A 22,740-nucleotide genomic window follows, 5' to 3' on the forward strand; every position below is an offset into this window, starting at 1 on the left:
CTCTTAATGGGTTGGATTTATTATATTGGATTAACCATTAATCCAATAACATAATAAGTCTAACCCATTGAGTCTAACCCATTAATCCAATGTGTCTAATTCAGATTAGACTCAATCCAATGAGTGTGTTCATTTGAGTCTAACTCAATTAGTAACAAAAATGCCTAATCATATCATGATTGGCTCTTAGGGCTAATTACTAACAGATCGTTGCCCACACATTGTCTGAGATAAGAAGAGGAATACGATAGAAGATCAAGATGTTGTTGCTTACAAAGAAATGTATAACTGGTAATTCTATTCCGCGTCATACTAGTTTTCTTTGTATGGATTTTGAAATACCAAACACAAGAGACTAGTGATTCTAGATTTTCAGATTTGTGATTTGAAGTTGTGTTTCTTTTGTTTTTTTGATCTTATGATTAGATTGTTCTTTTGGGTTAAACCTAGGGTTACTATAAAGAAATTAAATATTGAATTTCGTTGAGAGGCTTTGTCGAGGCAGTGGTGGATGTTCCCATACCCAAGAAGGCCAAGTGTCTCGCCATGTTTGACCTGAGAGCTGATCTCTGAAATAAATATTTAATTGAATTTGTAACATAGGTGGATTTGGATCAATAATGTTAAGCATCGTTTGAGATCCAAGTCCAAACCACTAAGAACAGATAAGTTGAATTTGGAATCAATAATGTTTAGTTCCGTTTGCGATTCCAAATTAAATTTCTAAAGAACACAATAGGTTGTTAGGAAAGGTTCAGAACTTGTACAAAATTTTTGTACAAGGGAACCGGTACGATATTCCTAGTAGTAACCAACATACCCGACACCAGTGGCACCTGTGCCCCCAGTACCTACAGTATACCCAGCACCCACGCCAGCGGTACCGGTTGCTCCATTTCTGGTACCACCATATACCGTACCTCTAACCGCGACCACTCATATCGACTCCGCAGTACCACCAGTGGTATATGCCCCAGCTTATGCAGCAACACCGGGAGTACCTCCCTCGGTCTATCCATCGGTACTACTGGTAACACCAGCTCTGGTGGTTCCGCCAGTTCCAGTAGCCGTCCCTACCCACCTCACAGATATTGTCGCGGCACGAGCTTAGATCCCAGCATTGGCAGAGTTGATGAAGAGTCGATTCACACTCTTCCAAGGAGAGCTTGATCCGAGCATGGCCCAGTCCAGGATAGAGACCATGGAGCGGACCTTCTTCTACATGGCTTGCTCCGAGTGGGAGAAAGCAGAGTTGGCTGCTTTCCATCTACGGGATGAGGCCAACACCTGGTGGGTTAAGCAGCGTTCCATTATAAGCGAGCAGAACATCACCTGGGCTAGATTCAAAGAGGCTTTTGAGAGCCGCTACTTGCCACGGGCATATCAGAGGACTCACCGTTATGATTTTCTGAGTCTGCGACAGAACAATCGATCGGTGATAGAGTACAATGCCGAGTTTAATCGATTGGCCAGATTTTGTCCAGAACTGGTTGTTGAGGACAGTTCCCGTATGCAACAGCTTACTCAGGGACTAGATGGACATCTACAAGTAAAGCTTGCCGGTTTTGGGAACACATCTTACATAGAGACACTGGATCGAGCCCTGATGTTAGAGTCAGCTCACCAGAGAGCGTATCTAGACAAGAAAAGGAAGCAGACGGGTCAGACATCTGGACAGATCCAGTAGCCACAGGATACACAGCAGCAGAGTGGTCGTAGTCGGCCAGGTCAGGGTACTGTTGGAGGATCGGTGGCCGGCTTGAAGGGGGGTTGGATAGACGGCACCCCCAAATCGATCGCTTTCTACACTATTGTTAGCCTGCGCAGCGGAATACAAATAAAAACAAACAAGCTAAACTAAATACAAGACAAAGAAAGGAAATGCAAACCAAACCGCTAACACGTTCGATGTAACGTGGTTCGGAGATGATTCTCCTACTCCACGGCTGTCCGTAAGGTGGACGATCCCTCAATCCGTCGGTGGATTAGTCCCCGGAAACTCCGGCTAGCACAATCCTCCTTGTCGGTGGAGAAACCTCGCCACAACTCGATCAAGAACACTTGGATTGCTAGAGCACTAGATGACTACTAATTAGGCTTTAACCAAGTCTAATTTCGTCGCCTTGGCCGGCCATACCAAGCTCCTTCTTATAGAGCTTGGAACAAATCAGAACCTGATTTGCCCGTTACCAGTCGACTGGTCCATGCACCAGTCGACTGTGTACCTGTTACATCCAACGGCTATCTGCAGATCGTTTCTGCCCAACAACCATATCCAGTCGACTGGTTGTACTCACCACCAGTCGACTGGTCCCAGTACCAGTCGACTGGTACAACCCTAAACTTAGGGTTTCCCATCCCGAGTACATTTCACTCGCACTCGGACCCTCACGACTCACTTGACTCTTCTTTGCAGCCTTGACCTTTTGCCTTCAAGCGTACTTCCTTTGGCTCTCGTCCCTCGGATGCATCCAAGCCCGTGGCTTGTCTCCAATGTCATCCTTCGCGTATGCCTCGAAGTCGCTTGCCTCGGCCCTTGTCCTTGCTGTCTTGTCCACGATCCCTCAGATGCATTCAAGCCCGCGGCTTGTCCTCAATGTCATCCTTCATCGGACCCGAAGCCGTCAACCTGAGTCACATGTGTCACCTGCAGTCCTGCACAACTCAAGTACACATATCAAATGACGAGGGTAAACCTAACTTAAACCCTTTGCCCAAACACCAAAACACATGGTCCCGCGGACCATTGGGATTACTCCAACAATCTCCCCCTTTTTGGTGTTTGGCAATACGTTTAAGTTAGGGAAAACATATAGCAAATAAACATGCTAAAACAAATGGACTTACGATGCCAAGGCTACACACTTGGACTTACACCGCCGAATGGACTTACGTTGCCAAGGCTACACACTTGGCAACCGCCGAATGGACTTACGTTGCCAAGGCTACACACTTGGCAACCGCCGAATCAAGTATTGGGACCTATCACAAGGCTCCCCCTACACCTACGCTCCCCATTGAGCTAGGATTTTACCACGGGCTTTTTAAGAACCTATCCCAAGGCTCCCCCTACACCTAAACTCCCCAATGAGCTAGGATTTTACCACGGGCTTTTTAAGAACCTATCCCAAGGCTCCCCCTACACCTAAACTCCCCAATGAGCTAGGATTTTACCACGGGCTTTTTAAGAACTTATCCCAAGGCTCCCCCTACGCAATGGCACTTAAGGTTTTCCCAATTTAAACCTTAATTCTCCCCCTTTGCCTAACATCCAAAAATTTCTCCAACAATATCCCAATTGTTGAAAACTTATCATCCAAACTGACCCTAAACTCATGTATTAATCCCCCTTGGATCCCATACATCTAAGCGAGTTGACATGGTCACAAACCAATGCTGAAAACAGTTTCAGACTGGTATCAGTCGACTACCCTAAGTGCCAGTCGACTGCCCCCTTCGACACAACCTTACAGAACCATTCTGTGGTCGAAAAACACTTTTACCAGTTGACTGGTATCTGTACCAGTCGACTGATACCCTATTTCTGAAAAAATCAGCCTTTTCAGGCCAACTTCAGAAATGCACCAGTAATTCCCTAGACCTCCAAAAATTTCCAAATTTTGTGGAGAGGTCTATTGTACCAGTGTCTACTTGGAAAAAATACATTACAAAATGTATCTATCACCAATCCCAAGATTGACACAAAATCCAAAACTAGCTAAATGGTTCAATTGAACCTTGACCTAAAGTCCTAGTTTTGGCTTCCTTTTGATGTATTTGCCCATACCAACCCAAAATGCATCCCTAGCATTTGTTTATATGGCATCTATACATCCAAAACCAATTATCACGCTATATGACCCAAAATGTCATATTTCTTGCATGAAACACAATCCATGTGTGCCAAATCCCTAGGTTTGAGACTCAAGTCTGTCTCTAAACCATTTGGCACACTCCATGGCTCCTCTAGACCCCCAAGTATAACCCACCTGAGATCCATTGGCCATGGGTCCCAAATTGACTCTTGGAGCTCCCCCTAGAGCTCTTTACCTTAGTCACCTCCCTATGTGACTCATCTATTGTGACCAAACCACAATGATGTCCCTTAGAAGATCTCCTTATCTTCTTGACCTTGGACACATCATCCTTGCCATAATCATATGCAACCCTAGCATATTTCTTCTTATTGGCCTTGGATGACTCTCCCTTGCCCTTATCATGTGCCACCTTAGCACATGGTCTCCTTTTGACCTTGGAGGGACTAAATCGGTATCCCAAGCCCGATCTATCATTGTTGGGTCTTTGACTACCCAACACCATATTTAATCCTTTAGATCCAATAGTGAATCTCTTAAGGAATTTCTCCAAATTATCAAGCTTTGACTTCAAAGCTTGATTCTCCCTCTCTAGGTTCCTAACCCTATAGTCAATATGTCCACCTTGGACATTCCTAGACCTACCCTTTCTAGGCATATGTCTCCCCTTCTTGGGATTAATGCCTTGGTTCTCCATTACCTTCTTCTCCTTAGGTAATGAGAATTTAACGTGTCTAGGTCTATCATGTATGGGTCTCCAGGGTTATGATCTACATTAACCCTATTCTTATCATGATATTTAAATCCAAAATTTTTCATTGCTACATAATGATAATCATTATTTTTCCTAGCATGCTTGGAAGAATGAAAATTTGAATTACAATTCAAATTAGGGTATACCTCCCTTACCCTTTAAGCTCCCCCTTGATTTGAGCTCCTCATATTCTTCTCCCATTTCTTTAAATGTGCAAGCTTCTTGAGCTCTCCCTTCCTTGGGCATCTTGTGTGGTAGTGTCCCATCTCACCACATGTGAAGCATCTAATGTGCTTCTTCTCCTTCTTCTTCCTACAACTCAAGTTAGATTCTAAAGGAATTGAATTGAGTTTAGGAGTTACCTTTTTCTTACCCAAAGGACACCTACTCTTGCAGTGCCCCTTTTCATTCCACCCGAAGCAAATGATGTGGTCCTTTGACTTTGCTTCGGTGGAGGTGCTCACTAGGTTGACCTCCAAGATCTCTTCTTCCTCCGTCTTGGATTCTTCTTCAACCCTTGAGGATATTAAGGATGCTTCTTCATCCTCCTTCTCCTCCTCGGAAGTTGAGCATGAGTCAACTTCCGTTTGCTCCACCTCCTCTTCTTGAGCTACTAAGCTCAACTCCTTGGGCTCCACATCCGATTGGTCCTTCTTCTCCTCTTGGACCACTTCATCACTTTCTTCGGATTTCTCTTCTTCTTCTTGTGTAGGCAAAAATTCCTCCCATGGAAATTTCTTCACTTTGCTCCACAAATCATGGGTGTTCTTATACTCACCTACACCATTTATCACATTAGGAGGCAATAAATCAATTAAAATTGCTATTACCTTTGAGTTTTCCTCCGATCGTGAGGTTTGCTCCTCCGTCCAATGTCGTGTTCGGAGCTTCTTTCCTTTCTTGTCTCTTGGGGCTTCAAATGGTTCTTCGACGACCATCATTGTGTCCCAATCCGTGTCGAGGAAGCTCTTCATCTTCACCATCCAAAAGGTGATGTCCCCAAGGCTTCCTCCTTCAAATTTTGGAGGGACAATAAACCCGGCCATCTTATGCTTCCTTGGCGGTTAGTCCAACGGAGAGCGTCCTCGCTCTGATACCAATTGTTGGAGGATCGGTGGCCGGCTTGAAGGGGGGTTGGATAGAAGGCACCCCCAAATCGATCGCTTTCTACACTATTGTTAGCTTGCGCAGTGGAATACAAATAAAAACAAACAAGCTAAACTAAATACAAGACAAAGAAAGGAAATGCAAACCAAACCGCTAACACGTTCGATGTAACGTGGTTCGGAGATGATGCTCCTACTCCACGGCTGTCCGTAAGGTGGACGATCCCTCAATCCGTCGGTGGATTAGTCCCCGGAAACTCCGGCTAGCACAATCCTCCTTGTCGGTGGAGAAACCTCGCCACAACTCGATCAAGAATACTTGGATTGCTAGAGCACTAGATGACTACTAATTAGGCTTTAACCAAGTCTAATTTCGTCGCCTTGGCCGGCCATACCAAGCTCCTTCTTATAGAGCTTGGAACAAATCAGAACCTGATTTGCCCGTTACCAGTCGACTGTCCATGCACCAGTCGACTGGTGCCAGCCCAACGGCACTCCAACGGCTATCTATCAGTCGACTGGTCCCATGACCAGTCGACTGATCCCAGCCATTTCGGGCACAGAATGCGACTGGTCCCAGTACCAGTCGACTGGTACAACCCTAGACTTAGGGTTTCCCATCCCGAGTACATTTCACTCGCACTCGGACCCTCACGACTCACTTGACTCTTCTTTGCAGCCTTGACCTTTTGCCTTCAAGCCTACTTCCTTTGGCTCTCATCCCTCGGATGCATCCAAGCCCGCGGCTTGTCTCCAATGCCATCCTTCGCGTATGCCTCGAAGTCGCTTCCCTCGGCCCTTGTCCTTGCTGCCTTGTCCACGATTCCTCAGATGCATTCAAGCCCGCGGCTTGTCCTCAATGCCATCCTTCATCGGACCCGAAGCCGTCAACCTGAGTCACATGTATCACCTGCAGTCCTGCACAACTCAAGTACACATATCAAATAACGAGGGTAAACCTAACTTAAACCCTTTGCCCAAACACCAAAACACATGGTCCCGTGGACCATTGGGATTGCTCTTTGGGAACACATCTTACATAGAGACACTGGATCGAGCCCTGATGTTAGAGTCAGCTCACCAGAGAGCGTATCTAGACAAGAAAAGGAAGCAGACGGGTCAGACATCTGGACAAATCCAGTAGCCACAGGCTACACAGCAGCAGAGTGGTCGCAGTCGGCCAGGTCAGGGTACTTCTAGGTCTTCTGGTCAGCCTCAGAAGTTGAGGCGGTCTTCATCAGGACGTTTTCGGCCTGCTCAGCAGACCCAGAAACAAACCGCCAGTGACATCCACTATGCCCGGTGTGGGTCCAGAGAGCACACCACATCAGCCTGCACCTTGGGGCAGTCAGTTTGCTATTATTGCAAACTGCCTGGGCACATGAGCCGAGATTGTTCGTTGAAGGCTCAGTGATAACCATGATTTTATTGTATTATTTTAGTTCATACATGCATGATTTGATGTTATGATCATAGACAAAACCTAGATTTGCATCATATTTCATGCATTGTCTTTATTTTTGACTTAATTATAAATTATCTTATTTTTGGTGTTATTTGATGCTAATATTTGATTCTTATTTTATAGGCATTAAAGGATCTTGGATTTGGATCTATTCGAACTGAATTTGTGCTCGAATTGGAGTTTAAACGAGAAGATCAAGCTGCGAAGCATTATGGACTGTTCATCGAAGATTGGACAGATCTGAACCATCCAGTGAAGATCTAGTCGATCTGACCTAAGGGAGAGTAGATCCAGACCCTTGATGAAGATCAGTACCTTCGGATCGGATTTTAGGCGAACTTTCACCGTTGATCAAGCTCCAAATCAATTTCAGTCGTCTGTTCAGATCTGGATCTGATTTAAAACAGAGAAGCTACAGTGTTCATGGTTGTCGATCTCCTCCGCTGAGCTTCGCGTCGCGTGGCTTCTCCCTGGATTTTCGACCCCGTTTCCACCTCCGATCATCCTCTCAAGCTTTAACTTCAGTGCAGAGCTTCACGGACGCGTCATCCCGATTTTCTGGAGCCATCGAAGGGTGTTCCCTCCGGTGGAATTTGGCTCTCAGATCTTCTATATTCCAGCGCGATTTGGAGGTGTTCTTCCAATCGACGACTCTGATTCCCATCAGCAACATTTGGAGGTGGTCTTCCGGTGTTCCTGAGCTCCATCCGATAGAAAATCGTCATCCGTACCTTCATCCAGATTTAGAGAGCTCCGAGTTGCAGATTTCTAGCATTTTCGGCACTTGAGTGGGTTTAGGGTTGTTCTAGCTCGCCGGAGGTGGTCCGCCGGCGTCCTTGAGCATACCTAGAACTGAGACGCAGCTGAGATGTTTTCGTGTTCTTATCTATGCAATTTATCATTTCATTATCTTGTTGAAGTTTAATTCGTGTTTGGAAGCTAGAATTTCATTTATGCAATTTAGTTTAAGTCTTGTTGGATTCTTGGTTAATTGTTAAGTGGTTAGGTTTTAATTATAGTTTAAATTTCGTTGTTGAACAGATTTAATTGTATCTCACTATTATATTCTTAGTTTGATGTGTGTTGATAGATTTATCACAACGTAGTGTGACAATGCGTTATGGTTGATTATTAGCACATAGTTAGGTTTCATTTATGCATTAGATTAATTTCTTATTTGCTGTGCTTTTCATTAGAATTAGCTTCAAAGTTTAAACCACCCATTTTCATGTTAAAACCCCCAAAAATAGAAATAATATACAATCCTAGATTGCATCCTACCGTTTGTTCCTCGAGGTTCGATCTTGGGCTCGTTATTGCAACATTAATGTGTAGTTAAGGGGTTCAGTGGAAAATACATTGTTAATTTGATTTACGAGTGTGATAGACTTGTTATCACTCAACATATTGCTTCTGGAGTTTCTGGTCATGGAGTTCAGTTCAGTCAGACAGGGACTCAGCGAGGAGGGCACAGAGCCCAATCCTCACATCGTCAGCAAAGGAAAGCTCCCCCTGCAGCAGCTGCATTTAGCATGCTCGGACAAGAGTACCTCAGTACTCTCATAGTACCATAGAGCTCTGTTCCGGGACCACAGTATCTAACTCAGGGGCAGTATCAGCTGCAGCCCCAGCCACTGGTTTAGTACCAGTCATCGCCCCAGCTGCCGGTCCAGTATCAGTCGCAGCCTACCTATCCGTCTATGGCTCAGTACCCGACACCGTCACAGTAGCAGGCTCAGACTTAGGCACCGCAGCCTTTGGCAACACTACCACCTCCACCACCACCAGAGACTGGACATATTCATGCGATTACCAGAGAGGATGCACAGCGGGCCGACGGATCCATTTTCCGCGGTATGATTTTACTTTATGCATTATCCGCTGATATGCTAATAGATACTGGTAGCTCGCATTCTTTTATTTCCCGTGCCTTTATAAGGGACATAGGTAGTCTACCTACTCTTAGATCGCAATGACTGACCGTCTCCCTACCGTCCGGTGATACATTGGACGTCACTCAGGAGGTCAGAGGTTGCCTGTTAGATTTTGGCAACATGATACTTATGGTTAATTTATTAGTGTTGGAAATGGTCAAGTTCGACATTATCCTTGGCATGGATTGGTTGTCAGCATATCATGCTACTGTTGATTGTCAGACGAGGGTGGTCATATTCCAACCATTATGAGTTTTTGGTAATGCCATTTGGGCTTACCAATGCTCCAGCGGTATTTATGGATTGTTGTGGTGGAGCATTGCTCCCACATATTATGGATTGTTTGTGGTAGAGTGTTGCTCCCACATGTTATGGATTGTTGTGGTGGAGCATTGATCCCACATATTATGGATTGTTCGTGGTGGAGTGTTGCTCCCACATGTTTTGGATTGTTGTGGTGGAGCGTTACTCCCACATATTGTAGATTGCTTGTAGAGGAGCATTGCTCCCATATAGGTTGCATTGATAGTGGTAGAGTGTTGCTCCCATATATGTAGTATTTCTTGTGATGGAGCATTGCTCTCACATACGATGATCTATTTCTTTGGTGATTCGTAGCTAGTAATCAGATTTCAGACTTGTTGTCGGGGATCTTATAGTTAAGTGTGCCTGTTGTACGGGCATTATGAGTTCTAGGTTTTACCATTTAGGCTTACAAAGCCCTAGATGTTTTCATGGACTCGATGATTTCGGTATTCCTAGGTTGTTGGATCCGTTTCCATTATCTTTGTTGACAATGTTGTAATCTATTTCTGATTCGAGGAGAATCACGTACACCCCCTTCGCATACTTCTAGAGATGTTTCGACAGAAACATCTATATTTGAAGTTAGATGGGTAGAAGTCTGCGAGACCAGCTTCCAGGAGCTAAAGCGGAGATTAGTGTCGGCTCCGGTTTTGGTTTTACCCTCCAGAGAGGATGGATTCATGCTCTACACCGACGCATCTCTACAAGGTTTGGGCACTATTCTGATGCAGCACAGCAGGGTAGTCTCCTATGCTTCTCGATAGTTGAAGGAGCATGAGAAGAACTACCTGGTGCATGATTTAGAGTTGGCCGATATTATATTTGCTCTAAAGATTTTGCGGCATCATCTGTACGACATTACATTTGAGATTCTTACGGATCATAAGAGTCTCAAATATATTTTCACTCAGAAGGAACTCAATCTCCGACAGATGAGATGGATGAAGTCCTGAAGGATTACGATTGTACCATTAGCTACCACCCAGGGAAAGCTAATGTGGTCGTCGATGCACTCAGCAGGAAGTCCAGAGGGACTTTAGCTTGCCACCGGGCTTCAGTCACAGACTTGATTCAGGGTTTCTCCGAGTTAGGCCTTGAGGAACAGGGACAGACAGAGCAGGGTATTCTTGTTACCATGGTTGCTCAGTCGTCGATTAGGACGAGGATCCGAGAGGCACAGGCTGGTGATCAACATTTTCAGTTCATTGGCAGCCAGATAGCTTCCGGGCAGCAGATTGAGTTTACCCGAGATGAGGAAGGTATTATATATTTCTGAGGCAGATTATGCGTACCTCAGTCTCACTCGGTCTTACAGGAGCTACTTCAAGAGGCTCATCGCTCTCGATTTACGATCCACCCAAGAGGGACCCGCATGTATCGAGATTTGAGGCGTTCCTACTGGTGGAACGATATGAAGAAAGATATCGCGGAATTCGTAGCTAGATATCTTGTCTGTCAGCAGGTGAAGGCTGAGCATCAGAGACCTACCAGATTACTTCAGCGGATTCCTATTCCTGAGTGGAAATAGGAACACATTACCATGAACTTTGTGGTGGGTTTACTTAGGACACGACGAGGCCATGACGCGATTTGGGTAATTGTTGATCGATTAACCAAATTGGTGCACTTCTTAGCGATTCAGAAGACTGATTCCCTAGATCGATTGGCAGATCTGTATTGCCGGGAGATCATCAGATTACATGGTGTCCCTTTGACTATTATTTTGGATAGAGACCCTCGATTCACGTCTCGATTCTGGCAGAGTCTGCAGCAAGCCTTGGGCACTCAGCTCCGTTTTAGTACAGCTTTCCATCTACAGACAGATGGACAGTCAGAGCGGACCATTCAGACTCTAGAGGACTTGTTGAGGTCTTGTGTATTGGATTTCAGAGGCAGTTGAGAGGACCATTTTCCATTAGTAGAGTTCGCCTATAACAACAACTTTCATTCGGCTATCCAGATGACACTGTTTGAAGCGTTGCATGGTAGGCCTTGTCGGACACCCACCCTCTGGGATGAGGTTGGGGAGGCCCAGCTGTTGGGTCCTCATAGAGCTCAGCAGGAGGCAGAGTTGGTCCGTACTATCAGACGGAGGATGTCAGAGGCGCAGGACCGCCAGAAGAGTTATGCTGATCAGAGACAGAAACCTCTGGAGTAATCTACAGGCGACCATGTATTTCTACGAGTTTCACCCACGAAAGGGGTGAAGAGATTTGGCCTCAGAGGTAAGCTAGCTCCGCGATATATTGGCCCTTTCTAGATCCTGGAGAGGATTGAAGCGGTAGCTTATCGTCTGGCACTACCACACTCCCTGGCAAGCGTCCACGACGTATTCCACGTATCTATGTTGAGGAGATATGTACCCGACCTGACACATGTGCTGACAGATATCCCAGTTCCCCTTCAGCCTAACGCTACCTACGTGGAGGTTCCGGTACGGATCCTGGACCGGAAAGAGCGTCAGCTGCGGAACAAGACTATCCAACTTGTTAAAGTCAGATGGCAGCATCATTCGGACAAGGAGGCTACCTGGGAGCTCGAGGATACGATCCGAGCTCGATACCCCCATCTTTTCACTTAAGGTATGTGATTTAATTTGTCGTTCAACATTTATACTCTTTACCTGTTGTTAGTATTTGCTGATGGTAGATAACGAAATTTGGGGACCAAATTTTTATTAGTAGAGGAGAATGTAAAATATTGAAAAAAGCGAATAATCATAAGGAAATTTTTCGGAAACCGTATGGCTTCATTTACGGGGATAAAACTAGGCCTCAGGAAAGCTTGTTTATGGTACCCCATTTAAGCTAGGAAAATTTAATTTTCCTTTTTTCTTTTTATTTCCTTTTTCTTTCTCTTCCGCCGAACCCGTGCCCGACGTTGTTCCCTCCTCCTTCGCGTCGAGCCTCTGATCTTCTGGCCTAACCACTCCCAACCGGCGCCACAAAACAGCCGCACGCCTCGCAAGTAAAGCCAACGCCGAAGCTTCATCCTCTCCCTCTCCCGGCAAGGAGCGCCCTCTCCTCTCCGATCTTCGACCCCCACTACCCCTCCCGATCTTCTCTCTTCTGGTCATAACAGAAGCAGAGCACCCGAGCCCTAGATTTTCCACTGTCGGGTTCTTTCTTCACCCATCGCACCACATTCTGTTGGGTCTCTGACGGGAGGGATCTGCTGATACGAGATTGTGGTAAGGTATTTGATCTTGGGTTGTAGAGAACTGGATTCTTATTCCTGAATGGGAGGTTTGTGCTAATTAGGTTGGATGATCATTGTAGCTTTGATTATGTACGCTGTCAGCCATTTATTTCGGCCACAGAAGACCACCAGCAATCACTTGGCTGTGAGGAAGAGGAAGGCTCTGCCGTGAAGTATTCTAACGCAACATTTGGAGTTTTCGGCTTGAATCCTGGCCAACAACACTGGTTTGGTAAGGCAGATTTGTGTTGAGTTGTTGGCTGATCATAGTGGATTCTGTCACTATTTGTTTCCGCAACAGCAACTCCTAGTTCCGGTCACTATATCCCTAAGGCACGCATCTCCGGTAGTGACTCAAAAGCCGGGTATACGGATTTGGGTGAGTCTTGATGTTATTTCATTTCTATAAAGGATGATAATAGTGTGATGTGGATTAGGGTTTTGCCCTAATTTAGTGTTAGAGATTTTATTTAGCTACTTATTTAGATTTGGCTAAATAAAATATACACATTAATTGGTGACACAGGACTTTGACACGAGACGACGAGTATCTCGACGTCAGATTTGGACCGGATACGATCCTTTCTATTGGAGGCGAGTACCTTGACTTATCTTTTAGATTTGTCATTTGATGTGCATAGTAATTTCTTAACAAATAGTAATAATTATGTTTTATATCTGCATCGGTATGTCATTATCCATTACTTGTGCATGCTTTGATTGTTTTCCTGTTTGCATTCATGTTTATACCTTCAGATTACTTATGATCATAAAAGAATGACATACCATGCCATAGGATATACCAGACTTATTTGATACCATATCTGACCTGTGTACCTAGAATTTTTGATTTGATCCATGTATATTTTTAGTACATATTTTATGGAGGTAGATATGGTCAGGATCAGGATATTTCCATGCTTAGTGTCATGCACCATCTCACATGATTGCATGTTGTGCAATAGTCGACTCCATTATTGTTGAGCGCATCGCCAGTTACATATATTTGTACATACCACCACTGTGGGTTAGTGGTATGTCAGGTGGGTGTGTGACAGTTCTGCTGTTAGGCTCTGCTGGTCCGGTGACTCAGCGTGGTAGCCGACAGACAGTTCTGCTCTGTTAGGCTCTGTTGGTCTGGAGACGCAGCGTGGTAGCCGACAGACAGTTTGCTCTATTTAGCTTCGTTGGTCCGCTCATGGGTAGTGTGACGTAGCGTGGTAGTCGGAAGGGATCCCTCCTCTGGACTTGCTCAGGGAGATGAGAGCATTGAGCTCTCCCACTTATGATTTGGGGTAGGAGGATAGGTGTACTCCGACAGCATTCCGTCCACTCGGTCACTCATCAGGAGTAGTGATGACAGAGTGCACGGTTGTCACAGCCCTACCCACTCGGTCTCACCATCGTGTGTGAGATGGCTGACTGGAGAGTAGGGGTGACTAGGACATGTCATTGACATCATACACATTGATGCATTTATTACTTGTGATTGCTGCATTTTGGATGGATGCATTTGTTTGACATGTATACAGGATTCTTATACTTCTCAGTTGATTATCTATACACCAGGTCCTGGTTAGTATAGATTTCTCCTGTTTATTTCAGTTGCATTTATCATTGTTGTATCAAGAGACTGTACGCATGATTAGTGCTAGTTGTTATTTTCTTACTATGCATGTCAATATTACCCGCTGAGGAGTTGACTCACCCCGTGGATATTTACTATTTTCAGGTTGAGGCTGTCCCGAGGAGTTCCAGTCGCTAGTCCCCTATAGATCGCGAGGATGTGTTTTATCTTTTGGTTTTCCTATTGTACTTTTTAGACTTGTTCTAGTTTTGACACTTGGATATTGTGTCATCTTTATTGTCGATCAGTTTTTATTTGGATGTGTTTTTGCTACATACCTACCTGAATGGCAGAAGAGGTGAGTTCATTGTGATTTTTGTTTTATGGGTGTAGTGGAGTAGGATATCATGTTTTGAGCTTTATGGGTGTAGTTGAGTAGGATTTTTGACTTGGTTTTCTTATCATTGCATTTGTTTAATTTTACTATTAAACTGCATGGTGATTGCTTGTTTATATATATATATATATATATATATATATATATATATATATATATATATATATATATATATATATATATATATATATATATATATATATATATATATATATATATATATATATATATATATATATTGTTTCGGCCGTGTTGGGCGAGGTATTTGGATGGATGTAGAAAGTTTCAGATTGTCACCCGTACAGGGGAGATGCTGCTGAAATTTCTTCTGGCAGGGACTCTCCCGGGGCGTGACAATCAAAATACAGGTTCGACTGTCGGATGCTTCCTATATCCGATAGTCATTTATTCTTCCCACATTCGATCATAGCTGTAGTCATTTGATCGGAGTGCTAACCATGATTGCATTTATTCTTCGTGAGACACTTGCCTCAATTCTTAGTCACTTGCAACACATGTAATGCAATCCTTCTAACTCATCTATTTTGACCTCAACTTTGGTCTTATTGAGTTAGACTTAAGTCTAGCTTTTTACTAAGTGAGCTTGATCTTCTATCTAAAGACTTTCATTAGCCCACTTTTGGATAGCTTAAACTCACTATCCACAACTTTGTGACTTTAGTCAAATGATCCAACAAAGCTTTAACCATCATTGTTACATTATACTCATAGTATAATTTTGTTGTCCATCCTTTTAAGGCATAGTTCTCACATAGAAAAATTCATTCTTCCTTACGAGTAACTCTCACTTTACTTGAGGTTCACTTTTAGATGCACTAGGATATCTTTTGATAGTAACCTTAAAAGATACATTTTCTTCAAGTAATACAGTGTCTTTTACTATCATTGCTTGAAGACGATTACGGAGAATTTCTCCAATTTCTCTCCAATAAGAGTGGGACCCACGACCACCATAATCACTAATATCATCCTGAGATTGTTGGAATTTTTAAAGATAGGTATGTGTCTTTTTCCTTAAACATTTTTATTTGATTAAGAAACATTTTTATTATGATTAATCAAATTGATTAATCTGATTATTATTTAAATAATCTATTGTAAATATTAATTAATCAATTAATTAATATCACAATCAATAATCTTTTAATCAATCAATTTAATTATATTATAATTTCATACCCATCAATAATTCTACATACTCGAATTAGTATCATCCATGAATCCAACTCGTATGTGAGTTAAACTTTCATCCGATCATATCAAACTAATTTTTCATTAGACATCAATTTCTCATTCATTCGAAAAATTAATTTACAACAATCTATTTATAAAATAATCATCTTATCCCTATTAATAATCACCCAAATCAATTTTCCAACAAACTCACCACGCGGCAATGCTGCAACTTGCTATAGCCTTAACGAAAAGCAGGAGATTCTCATGACAGCCGATAGCAGGCTTCAAGCTGGAGCAATTACGGTGGCCCCATCTACTTGGACTGATTCCTCTGGTTAATAGGAGCAGCCTTCCCTGACTTGCTCTGCTACGTGAATGCAAGAATATTCCGTGTCTTATTAGTCACCTACCACCACATCGCCTATCCATGGCCTCGTTAAGGTCCATCTTTTCTTAAATACAACGACAAGGAAAAGACGGGCATTTAAACTACAAATGTGAACTCAAGAAAACAGATACGCCATTAGCTCTGTTTACCGGTCTTTTCCTCTCCATTATAAAAGGACCCCACCAAGTAAATGGAAAGGCATGCAAAACTAAAACTCGCACTGATGACGATGAGCTTCACCGTGACGAAGGTGGCCGAGGAGTTCGTCGCCCCCAGCGGCGGCACCGCCGCCGCCGAGCTGAGTCTCCCCCTCTCGTCCTTGGACCATGCCATGGGCCTCAGATTCTTCGTCGAAGTGGTCGCCGCTTATGAAGGCGGCGGCCTGCTTCAGTCCCCAGCAGACGCCATCAGAGCCGCGCTGGCTAGTGCGCTGGCCCACTACTACCCGGTCGCCGGCCGGCTCGTGGTGTCGGACGAGGGAGAACTGGAGGTGGCTTGCACCGGCGAGGGGGTGTGGTTCGTCGAGGCGAAGGCGAGCCGGTACAGCCTGAGCGATCTGAGGAACCTAGAGTTCCCTCTGGTAATCCCCAAGGAGGAGCTCCTCCCATGTCCGCCCCCGAGTTTGAACCAGCACGAGATGATCTTGATGATGCAGGTTCGTTTTTCGATTTTGTGCTAATTTAGTCCTCTTACAATATTCAATGCGATGTTTGCCGAAAGCGCGTTGACCTATTTGACTACCTCTGATCTAATTTATTCAACGATGAATTAATTAAAATCTACCAACGATTTGCATTTTGCAGGTGACGGAGCTCAAGTGTGGCGGCTTCGTGATCGGACTTAAATTTAACCACATGGTGTTCGACGGCGTCGGAGCCGGCCACTTCCTGAACGCCATCGCCGACATCGTCCGAGGTCTCCCCGGCCCTGCCGTCGAGCCGGTCTGGCTCAGAAAGGCGATCCCGGCCCCGCCGATGCGCCACCCGAAGCCCCCTCCGACGGTCGCCTACAACTTCGCTCGCTCACTCCGCGACTTCCCGCCTCACGCCGTCAACGCGATCAAAGACTCGTACGCGCGGGGGACGTCCAACCGCTGCACCACCTTCGACGCGTTGGCCGCCGTCCTCTGGCGGAGCCGCGTCCGCGCCATCGGCCTCGAGCCGGAGGCCGATGCCCACCTCGTCTTCCCGGCCAACGTGCGCCACCTGGTGAATGCTGCCGGCGGCGGCTACTACGGCAACTGCGTCTACTGCATGACGATAACGAAAAAGAGCGAGCGGGTGGCGCGCGCCCCGGTGGGCGAGATAGTGGGGTGGATACGCGAGGCGAAGGGGAGCCTGGCGGCCAAGTTCGCCGCGTGGGCGGCGGGCGACTTCGAGGAAGACCCGTTCAGAGTCCCGATCGGATACGATGCGCTGAACCTGTCGGACTGGAGGGCAGTGGGGTTCCACGAGGTGGACTACGGGAGAGGGGCGCCGCGGTGCGTGGCGCCGCTCAACGACCACTGTTTCTTCGCTGGCGGGATCCTTCTGAAGCAGCCGGCGCCGGAGCAGGGGGTGCGGTTCGTGGGACAAGTCGTGACCAAGGAGCACGAAGAGGATTTCGTGCAGCAACTGAAGGAATTCGTGTAAAACCGGAAAGTCCGCATAAAACCGCACTCCTCACAAAAATCTCTTGTGATTGACTTTTTTTTTTCTTTTAATGAAGTGAATAATAAATTTGATCAAAATTAAGTATATATAAATTTTAATCAAAATTATTACATAACCATATAGTTATTTTGAAATTATCGAAGAATTATTACTCAAATTTAAATTCTGACTAAAAAATAATCATGTAATAACTTTGACTTTTTGTGTTCAAAACTTGTTCATAGTGATAATAGATGAATGCGTTTATTTTTAACATCTTTATTAATCCGTTCCAAAATCAATATAGAGGAAATTCGTCTCAGGATTAATACGGAAAAAATTCATCCCAGGACTAATACAGAGAAGGTAAATCACGGATGACTACTAACCTTTAGAATAATGACTAACACATAAGGGAGATATTTATCTCGACTTTATTAAGATTCAAACATTAAACTTTATAATGACAACACCCCATACACTAGCTATAAACAAACTCTTTACATCCTCAATTATTATATATTTTCCTTATAAAAATTTAAATCGATATCAATGCATATATAAATTTATACTAATTTAATTTTACAAGTAAGCATTGCGTGTGTTTTCTAAATCATATAGAATTGTTCTATCTTCCTTTTTAAATTTTAAATAGTTTAGAGTCAAATAATATTTTTAACTAAAATTACTACATAAATAAATCAAAGCTTACAAATAAAAACTTTTATATTCCCCAGAAGTCAGTTTTTTAATATTTAGACCAATTTAAATTCACATATCTATTTTAGTCTAAACTACTATATAGACAATTAAATTTTATAAATACATACTCTTTTATATTTCTTAAACCTTTTGAACTTACACAATAATTTCCATGTATAATTTATAATAATTAAGATTCATATAGCAATTTTAGTCAACATCTATATTGATCTAATTTTAGATACAAGCATTTCTTTGTTTTTATGGACCCTTCAAAATTATTGTATCTCTTTCTTTTTAATATTGACTAATATAGAAAGCAATTTTATCAAAACTATATGTTATAATGATTTAAATTAATAAATAAACACCCTTTACACTTTTCTTCCTTCCCTGGCAAAAAAGTTAAAAATCTAAAATTTAAAAGAGTTCATGAATAAGATGATTAGTCCTCTTGGCTAAAAACAAATAATAACAAACAGATAAGCTTCTGATAGATCAAGAAGATAGACAAGACATTAGGCTATTTGCTGCAGGGAAAAAGAACCTTTATGATAAAATTGTTAAGCACACTTTGCAATTTAATGAACAGATAAAAATACGATTCAAGGCTTTTATTACATGAACAGCAAATAGCAGTTGAATTATTCTAAGCTGAAGTTCAATAACTCATAGATTTTACTTTGTCCATGAAGGAAGATATTCTCATGGGATCTTTGTCGATACCACCCTCGTCGCATATGCCGCTGCTGACATCGACTCCATCGGGCTTAAGGGCACCAACAGCCTCAGCAACATTGTCAGGATGAAGTCCTCCAGCCAATAGCCAGCCATGGTTGCTTCTAACAGATGGCAACTTGAACTTTTGCCAGTTAAATCCTTTACCACTGCAGATTAAAAAAGAAATGACTTGTTAGAACCAGAAATGTGTGTTTGTCGAGATATAAACGTCGACAATTCCACCTATTCATGAACACACTGAAAAACTGGATTGTAAGTTCATCAAAAAAGGTCAAATGGGTAGCATGAAGTATGAAAATAACTTGATAGCATGACTAGTAGATATGTAAGACTTGCCTCATTTAAGAGAATACTTGTAAAAAATGATAGATAGAAAGACTTCTCTCCGACATCATCTATTTTTACTCTCAAAGCTTACATCAGATGCCTGATTGATTGTTCAGAAACACAAGGTTGATATCATAACCATATGTCATCAGCATTTACAACCTATTCAAACTCTAATGCAAAGCGATGTAATGTTTTTATTTGCATTATACGTGTGGTACTTTGCATAGTAGAAAAGAATTTCCTACCTGCCACTAAATTTATTTGCATCATACATGTGGTACTTTGCATAGTAGAAAAGAATTTCCTACCTGCCACCTTTAGCGCTATCCACCAGAATCCAATCAACTAAAGAAGAATTCTCCATGGCCAAATGGTTGAGAAGTTTACCGTCTTCATCGGCATGGAGTACATATATAACTTGGTTATGTTGCAAGATAATGGGGAGCAAGGAACGAGAACCATCACCATGAAGCTGAAGAAGTAAATGACAGCAAAAACAATAAGATTTAACAAAATATCAAAAAAAAAATTACAATCGTGAATGTTTTGAATAAAAAAGGATAAGATACTTGAACAAGCTCAAGGTCAGCTGCATCAGAAGCTCGCAATATCGTGTCTGCATCATCATCAACAAAGACACCAACAGGCTTTGAACCACAATCTCGTGCAACTTTGGAGATTTCTTTAGCTGTCGCTAATGAGACTGAACGCTTTGAATGTGGCCAAACAATCATGCCAATGAGGCTAGCACCAGCATTTGCAGCCAATTCAGCATCCCTTGCTGATGTAACACCACACATTTTAACAATAGGCTTAATCATTTTAAATCCTGTTTCGGCAGACAAGGATTCAATGGCACCAGCAGATACACCAGAAGAGTTCATAGTAATACATGAAATGCTCGTGGTTCGCTGTTCTGTGTGTAAAGCAAAAGGTACATTTATAAAATGTACAAGAAATTAAATGGACCAATAAATGAGAAAAAACGTAAAAGAAATACAAATATAACTACACAGTTTGAGCTCCCATTGAAAATAAGAACAAAATATTCTCAATACAAAGACGAAGCATCGTATTAATTCAAATTCTCTTTAGAAAAAAGCCAGATTTCCCAAAACATGCAAGAAAAGTTGTGAGATGCCCAATGGACATATTTAGTTACTAAATTCCCACTGGACACACCTCCCCAAGTGATAGACCCCAAAATACCCTATTCACCAAGCAATATCATCCCACACCTGAAACAGCTTCCACTAGACCAAACCCTGGTTGGTCCTACAAAAATCTTCCCAAGACGTAAGTGAAATAAATCCAGCTCAAAACCTCATAATATCTCCACCATAATCTTCCTATTTTTTCCCATAATCAGTGACCCCTTATTTTTTTCTCCTTCCCTTTATTCTCCTTCCCTTTATTCTCCTTCTTCACCAATGATTCTTCCCTGCATCTTGAGGCTGCAAAAATTGTCTATTTCTCATCTCACCAGGCCGATACATTGTATGTTTTTCTAAATTTTTCTTGAATATCTCTCTTTCTCCCTAAAAATGGATTTTTGTTCATCCAACTGACATCAAGAGATAGGAATAGAGTGAGGGCATAGATAGATTCCTAGCATACCAAGATCACATTGGTAGCCTCAAATCTGCAAACAGATCTCCCTAGTTCCATCAAGGTGAAAAATTCAAGTCACTTTGATGAACCTACACAAGTCATAATGCATATTTGGATGTATAGATGGGTTCCTATGAGTCCTAGGAGCGCATTGATTGTCTCACACTTGCAATTTGACAATTGTGGTTCTATCAAGGTAAAACGATTATTTTATATTGATGGACATAGAGTGATTAACATGCAAGTGTAAGAGTATTGATAGGGACCTCCGTGATCGCAATGGTGGTCTCATACAATGGTAAGTCCATCATTTCACCTTGATGAACATTCATAGATCAAAATGAAAATGTGAGATTACATTTGTGCTCCTAGAGCTCCCACGAACCCATATGTGCCATCATATTTGTAATTTTACCTCTAAAATTCATTAAGGTAAAATTACTAATTTCACTTTGATGTATATCTATTGGTCAAAATCAAACTATGAGACCACCAGTATGTTCTTGGAGGTTCCAACATCTCATTCATGTCCTCATACTTGCATGTTACTTTAGCAGACATATCCTAGAGCTCCCAAGAGCACAAACATTGCCAACAAACTTGCAATTTGACTATTGAAGGTCTATCAAGGTGGAATTGTCATTTCACTTTTATGCACATCCACAAGCAAAAATGCAAGTGCTAAACCACTTTTAGTCAAAGTGGAAGCTGGTTCCACCGTTGGTTGGGATTATCACATGAAAATGTTATTTTGGAATTATCACTTAGGGAGGTAAGCTCGGTGAGAAATTATACAACTATATGTGCAACAATTGGACATCTTATAACTGTTGCACACGGATTAGGAAACTTCCCAAAGATGAAAAGCATTAAACATATGGGCTACGATTAATCTATAACAGACGTTAAGATCAATCTGTCTGGAACATAGAACCAAATCTTCTCTTTAAAACTTACCGTCGTGATGTTGCAAAGGGAGCCATGAAAGTGAACGCGTGAGCCCCAAAGTAGCCATTCTTCTGCAAAAATAAGATAAAATTAGAGCAAACGAAAAGGAGCGAAAAGAAAAATCAGTTGGGCATTTCAACGAACGCGTGAGGTGCTTGCTTCAAATACGAAAAACAAACTTACTATCTGATCCTCTGGAGAAAGGAGGGAACTTTACTTCCAAGGGCGGAGGAAAAAGCGGCTCGACGCTCAACTGTGGCGATCCCCGCAGCAGCCTCCGAGGAGAGAAGACGCACGAGTTCGGCTCTTCACTGGAAGAGGATGCTCCGTATGTGTGTGTGTGTGTGTGTGTGTGTGTGTGTGTGTGTGTGTGTGAGAGAGAGAGAGAGAGAGAGAGAGAGATAGAGAGAGAGAGAGACGCCGGTGCAGCTGGAGGGACGAGGGAGGAAGTCGAGATTCCGACGCCGACGAGCGCTTGCGGAAGAGGAACCAAAGTGTCTTTCAAGTGCTTGCCTCTTTTTCTCTTCTCCTCCGTTGGTCGAAAGACAGGTGGAATATGGAAGGGCAATTAATCGGACATATTTTTTTAAAAAAATATATAATATATTAAATCTGACACCAACTCTTAATATTTATTTAATTTATTGTGA

The 22,740-nt window shown here is 43.0% G+C and overlaps 2 protein-coding genes across 3 annotated transcripts; one reads left to right on the plus strand and one right to left on the minus strand.

The window, feature by feature from the left end:
- Positions 1 to 16,230: 16,230 nt before the first annotated feature.
- LOC122039709 (acyl transferase 4-like) lies at positions 16,231 to 17,856 on the plus strand. The gene is made up of 2 exons (XM_042599179.1): positions 16,231 to 16,782; positions 16,931 to 17,856. Exons 1-2 carry the CDS (start codon positions 16,318 to 16,320, stop codon positions 17,756 to 17,758), a joined length of 1,293 nt encoding a protein of 430 aa, XP_042455113.1. The 5' UTR covers positions 16,231 to 16,317; the 3' UTR covers positions 17,759 to 17,856.
- A 1,121-nt stretch (positions 17,857 to 18,977) lies between these two features.
- On the minus strand, positions 18,978 to 22,665 carry LOC122041195 (N-(5'-phosphoribosyl)anthranilate isomerase 1, chloroplastic-like). Of its 2 annotated transcripts, none has more exons than XM_042600803.1 (5): positions 22,274 to 22,665; positions 22,100 to 22,161; positions 20,101 to 20,442; positions 19,840 to 20,003; positions 18,978 to 19,347 (listed from the first exon to the last, which is right to left on the minus strand). In XM_042600803.1, exons 3-5 carry the CDS (start codon positions 20,413 to 20,415, stop codon positions 19,122 to 19,124), a joined length of 705 nt encoding a protein of 234 aa, XP_042456737.1. In that variant the 5' UTR covers positions 20,416 to 20,442; positions 22,100 to 22,161; positions 22,274 to 22,665; the 3' UTR covers positions 18,978 to 19,121. The 2 variants fall into 2 exon arrangements, with proteins under 2 accessions (XP_042456737.1, XP_042456736.1); XM_042600802.1 differs by having other exon boundaries at positions 20,101 to 20,447.
- Positions 22,666 to 22,740: the final 75 nt, after the last annotated feature.

This window comes from Zingiber officinale, chromosome 2A (genome assembly GCF_018446385.1).
Source record: "Zingiber officinale cultivar Zhangliang chromosome 2A, Zo_v1.1, whole genome shotgun sequence".
NCBI classification, from domain to species: domain Eukaryota; kingdom Viridiplantae; phylum Streptophyta; class Magnoliopsida; order Zingiberales; family Zingiberaceae; genus Zingiber; species Zingiber officinale.

Bases quoted from the DNA above. Each gene is read 5' to 3' on its own strand.
- LOC122039709 (XM_042599179.1), top strand. From the start codon at position 16,318: ATGGAAAGGCATGCAAAACTAAAACTCGCACTGATGACGATGAGCTTC. The intron at 16,783-16,930 runs GTTCGTTTTTCG...TGCATTTTGCAG, and splicing joins AGATGATCTTGATGATGCAG to GTGACGGAGCTCAAGTGTGG.
- LOC122041195 (XM_042600802.1), bottom strand. From the start codon at position 22,157: ATGGCTACTTTGGGGCTCACGCGTTCACTTTCATGGCTCCCTTTGCAA. The intron at 20,448-22,099 runs GTAAGTTTTAAA...CTTTACACACAG, and splicing joins CCCTTTGCAACATCACGACG to AACAGCGAACCACGAGCATT. The intron at 20,004-20,100 runs GTATCTTATCCT...TTACTTCTTCAG, and splicing joins CTGACCTTGAGCTTGTTCAA to CTTCATGGTGATGGTTCTCG.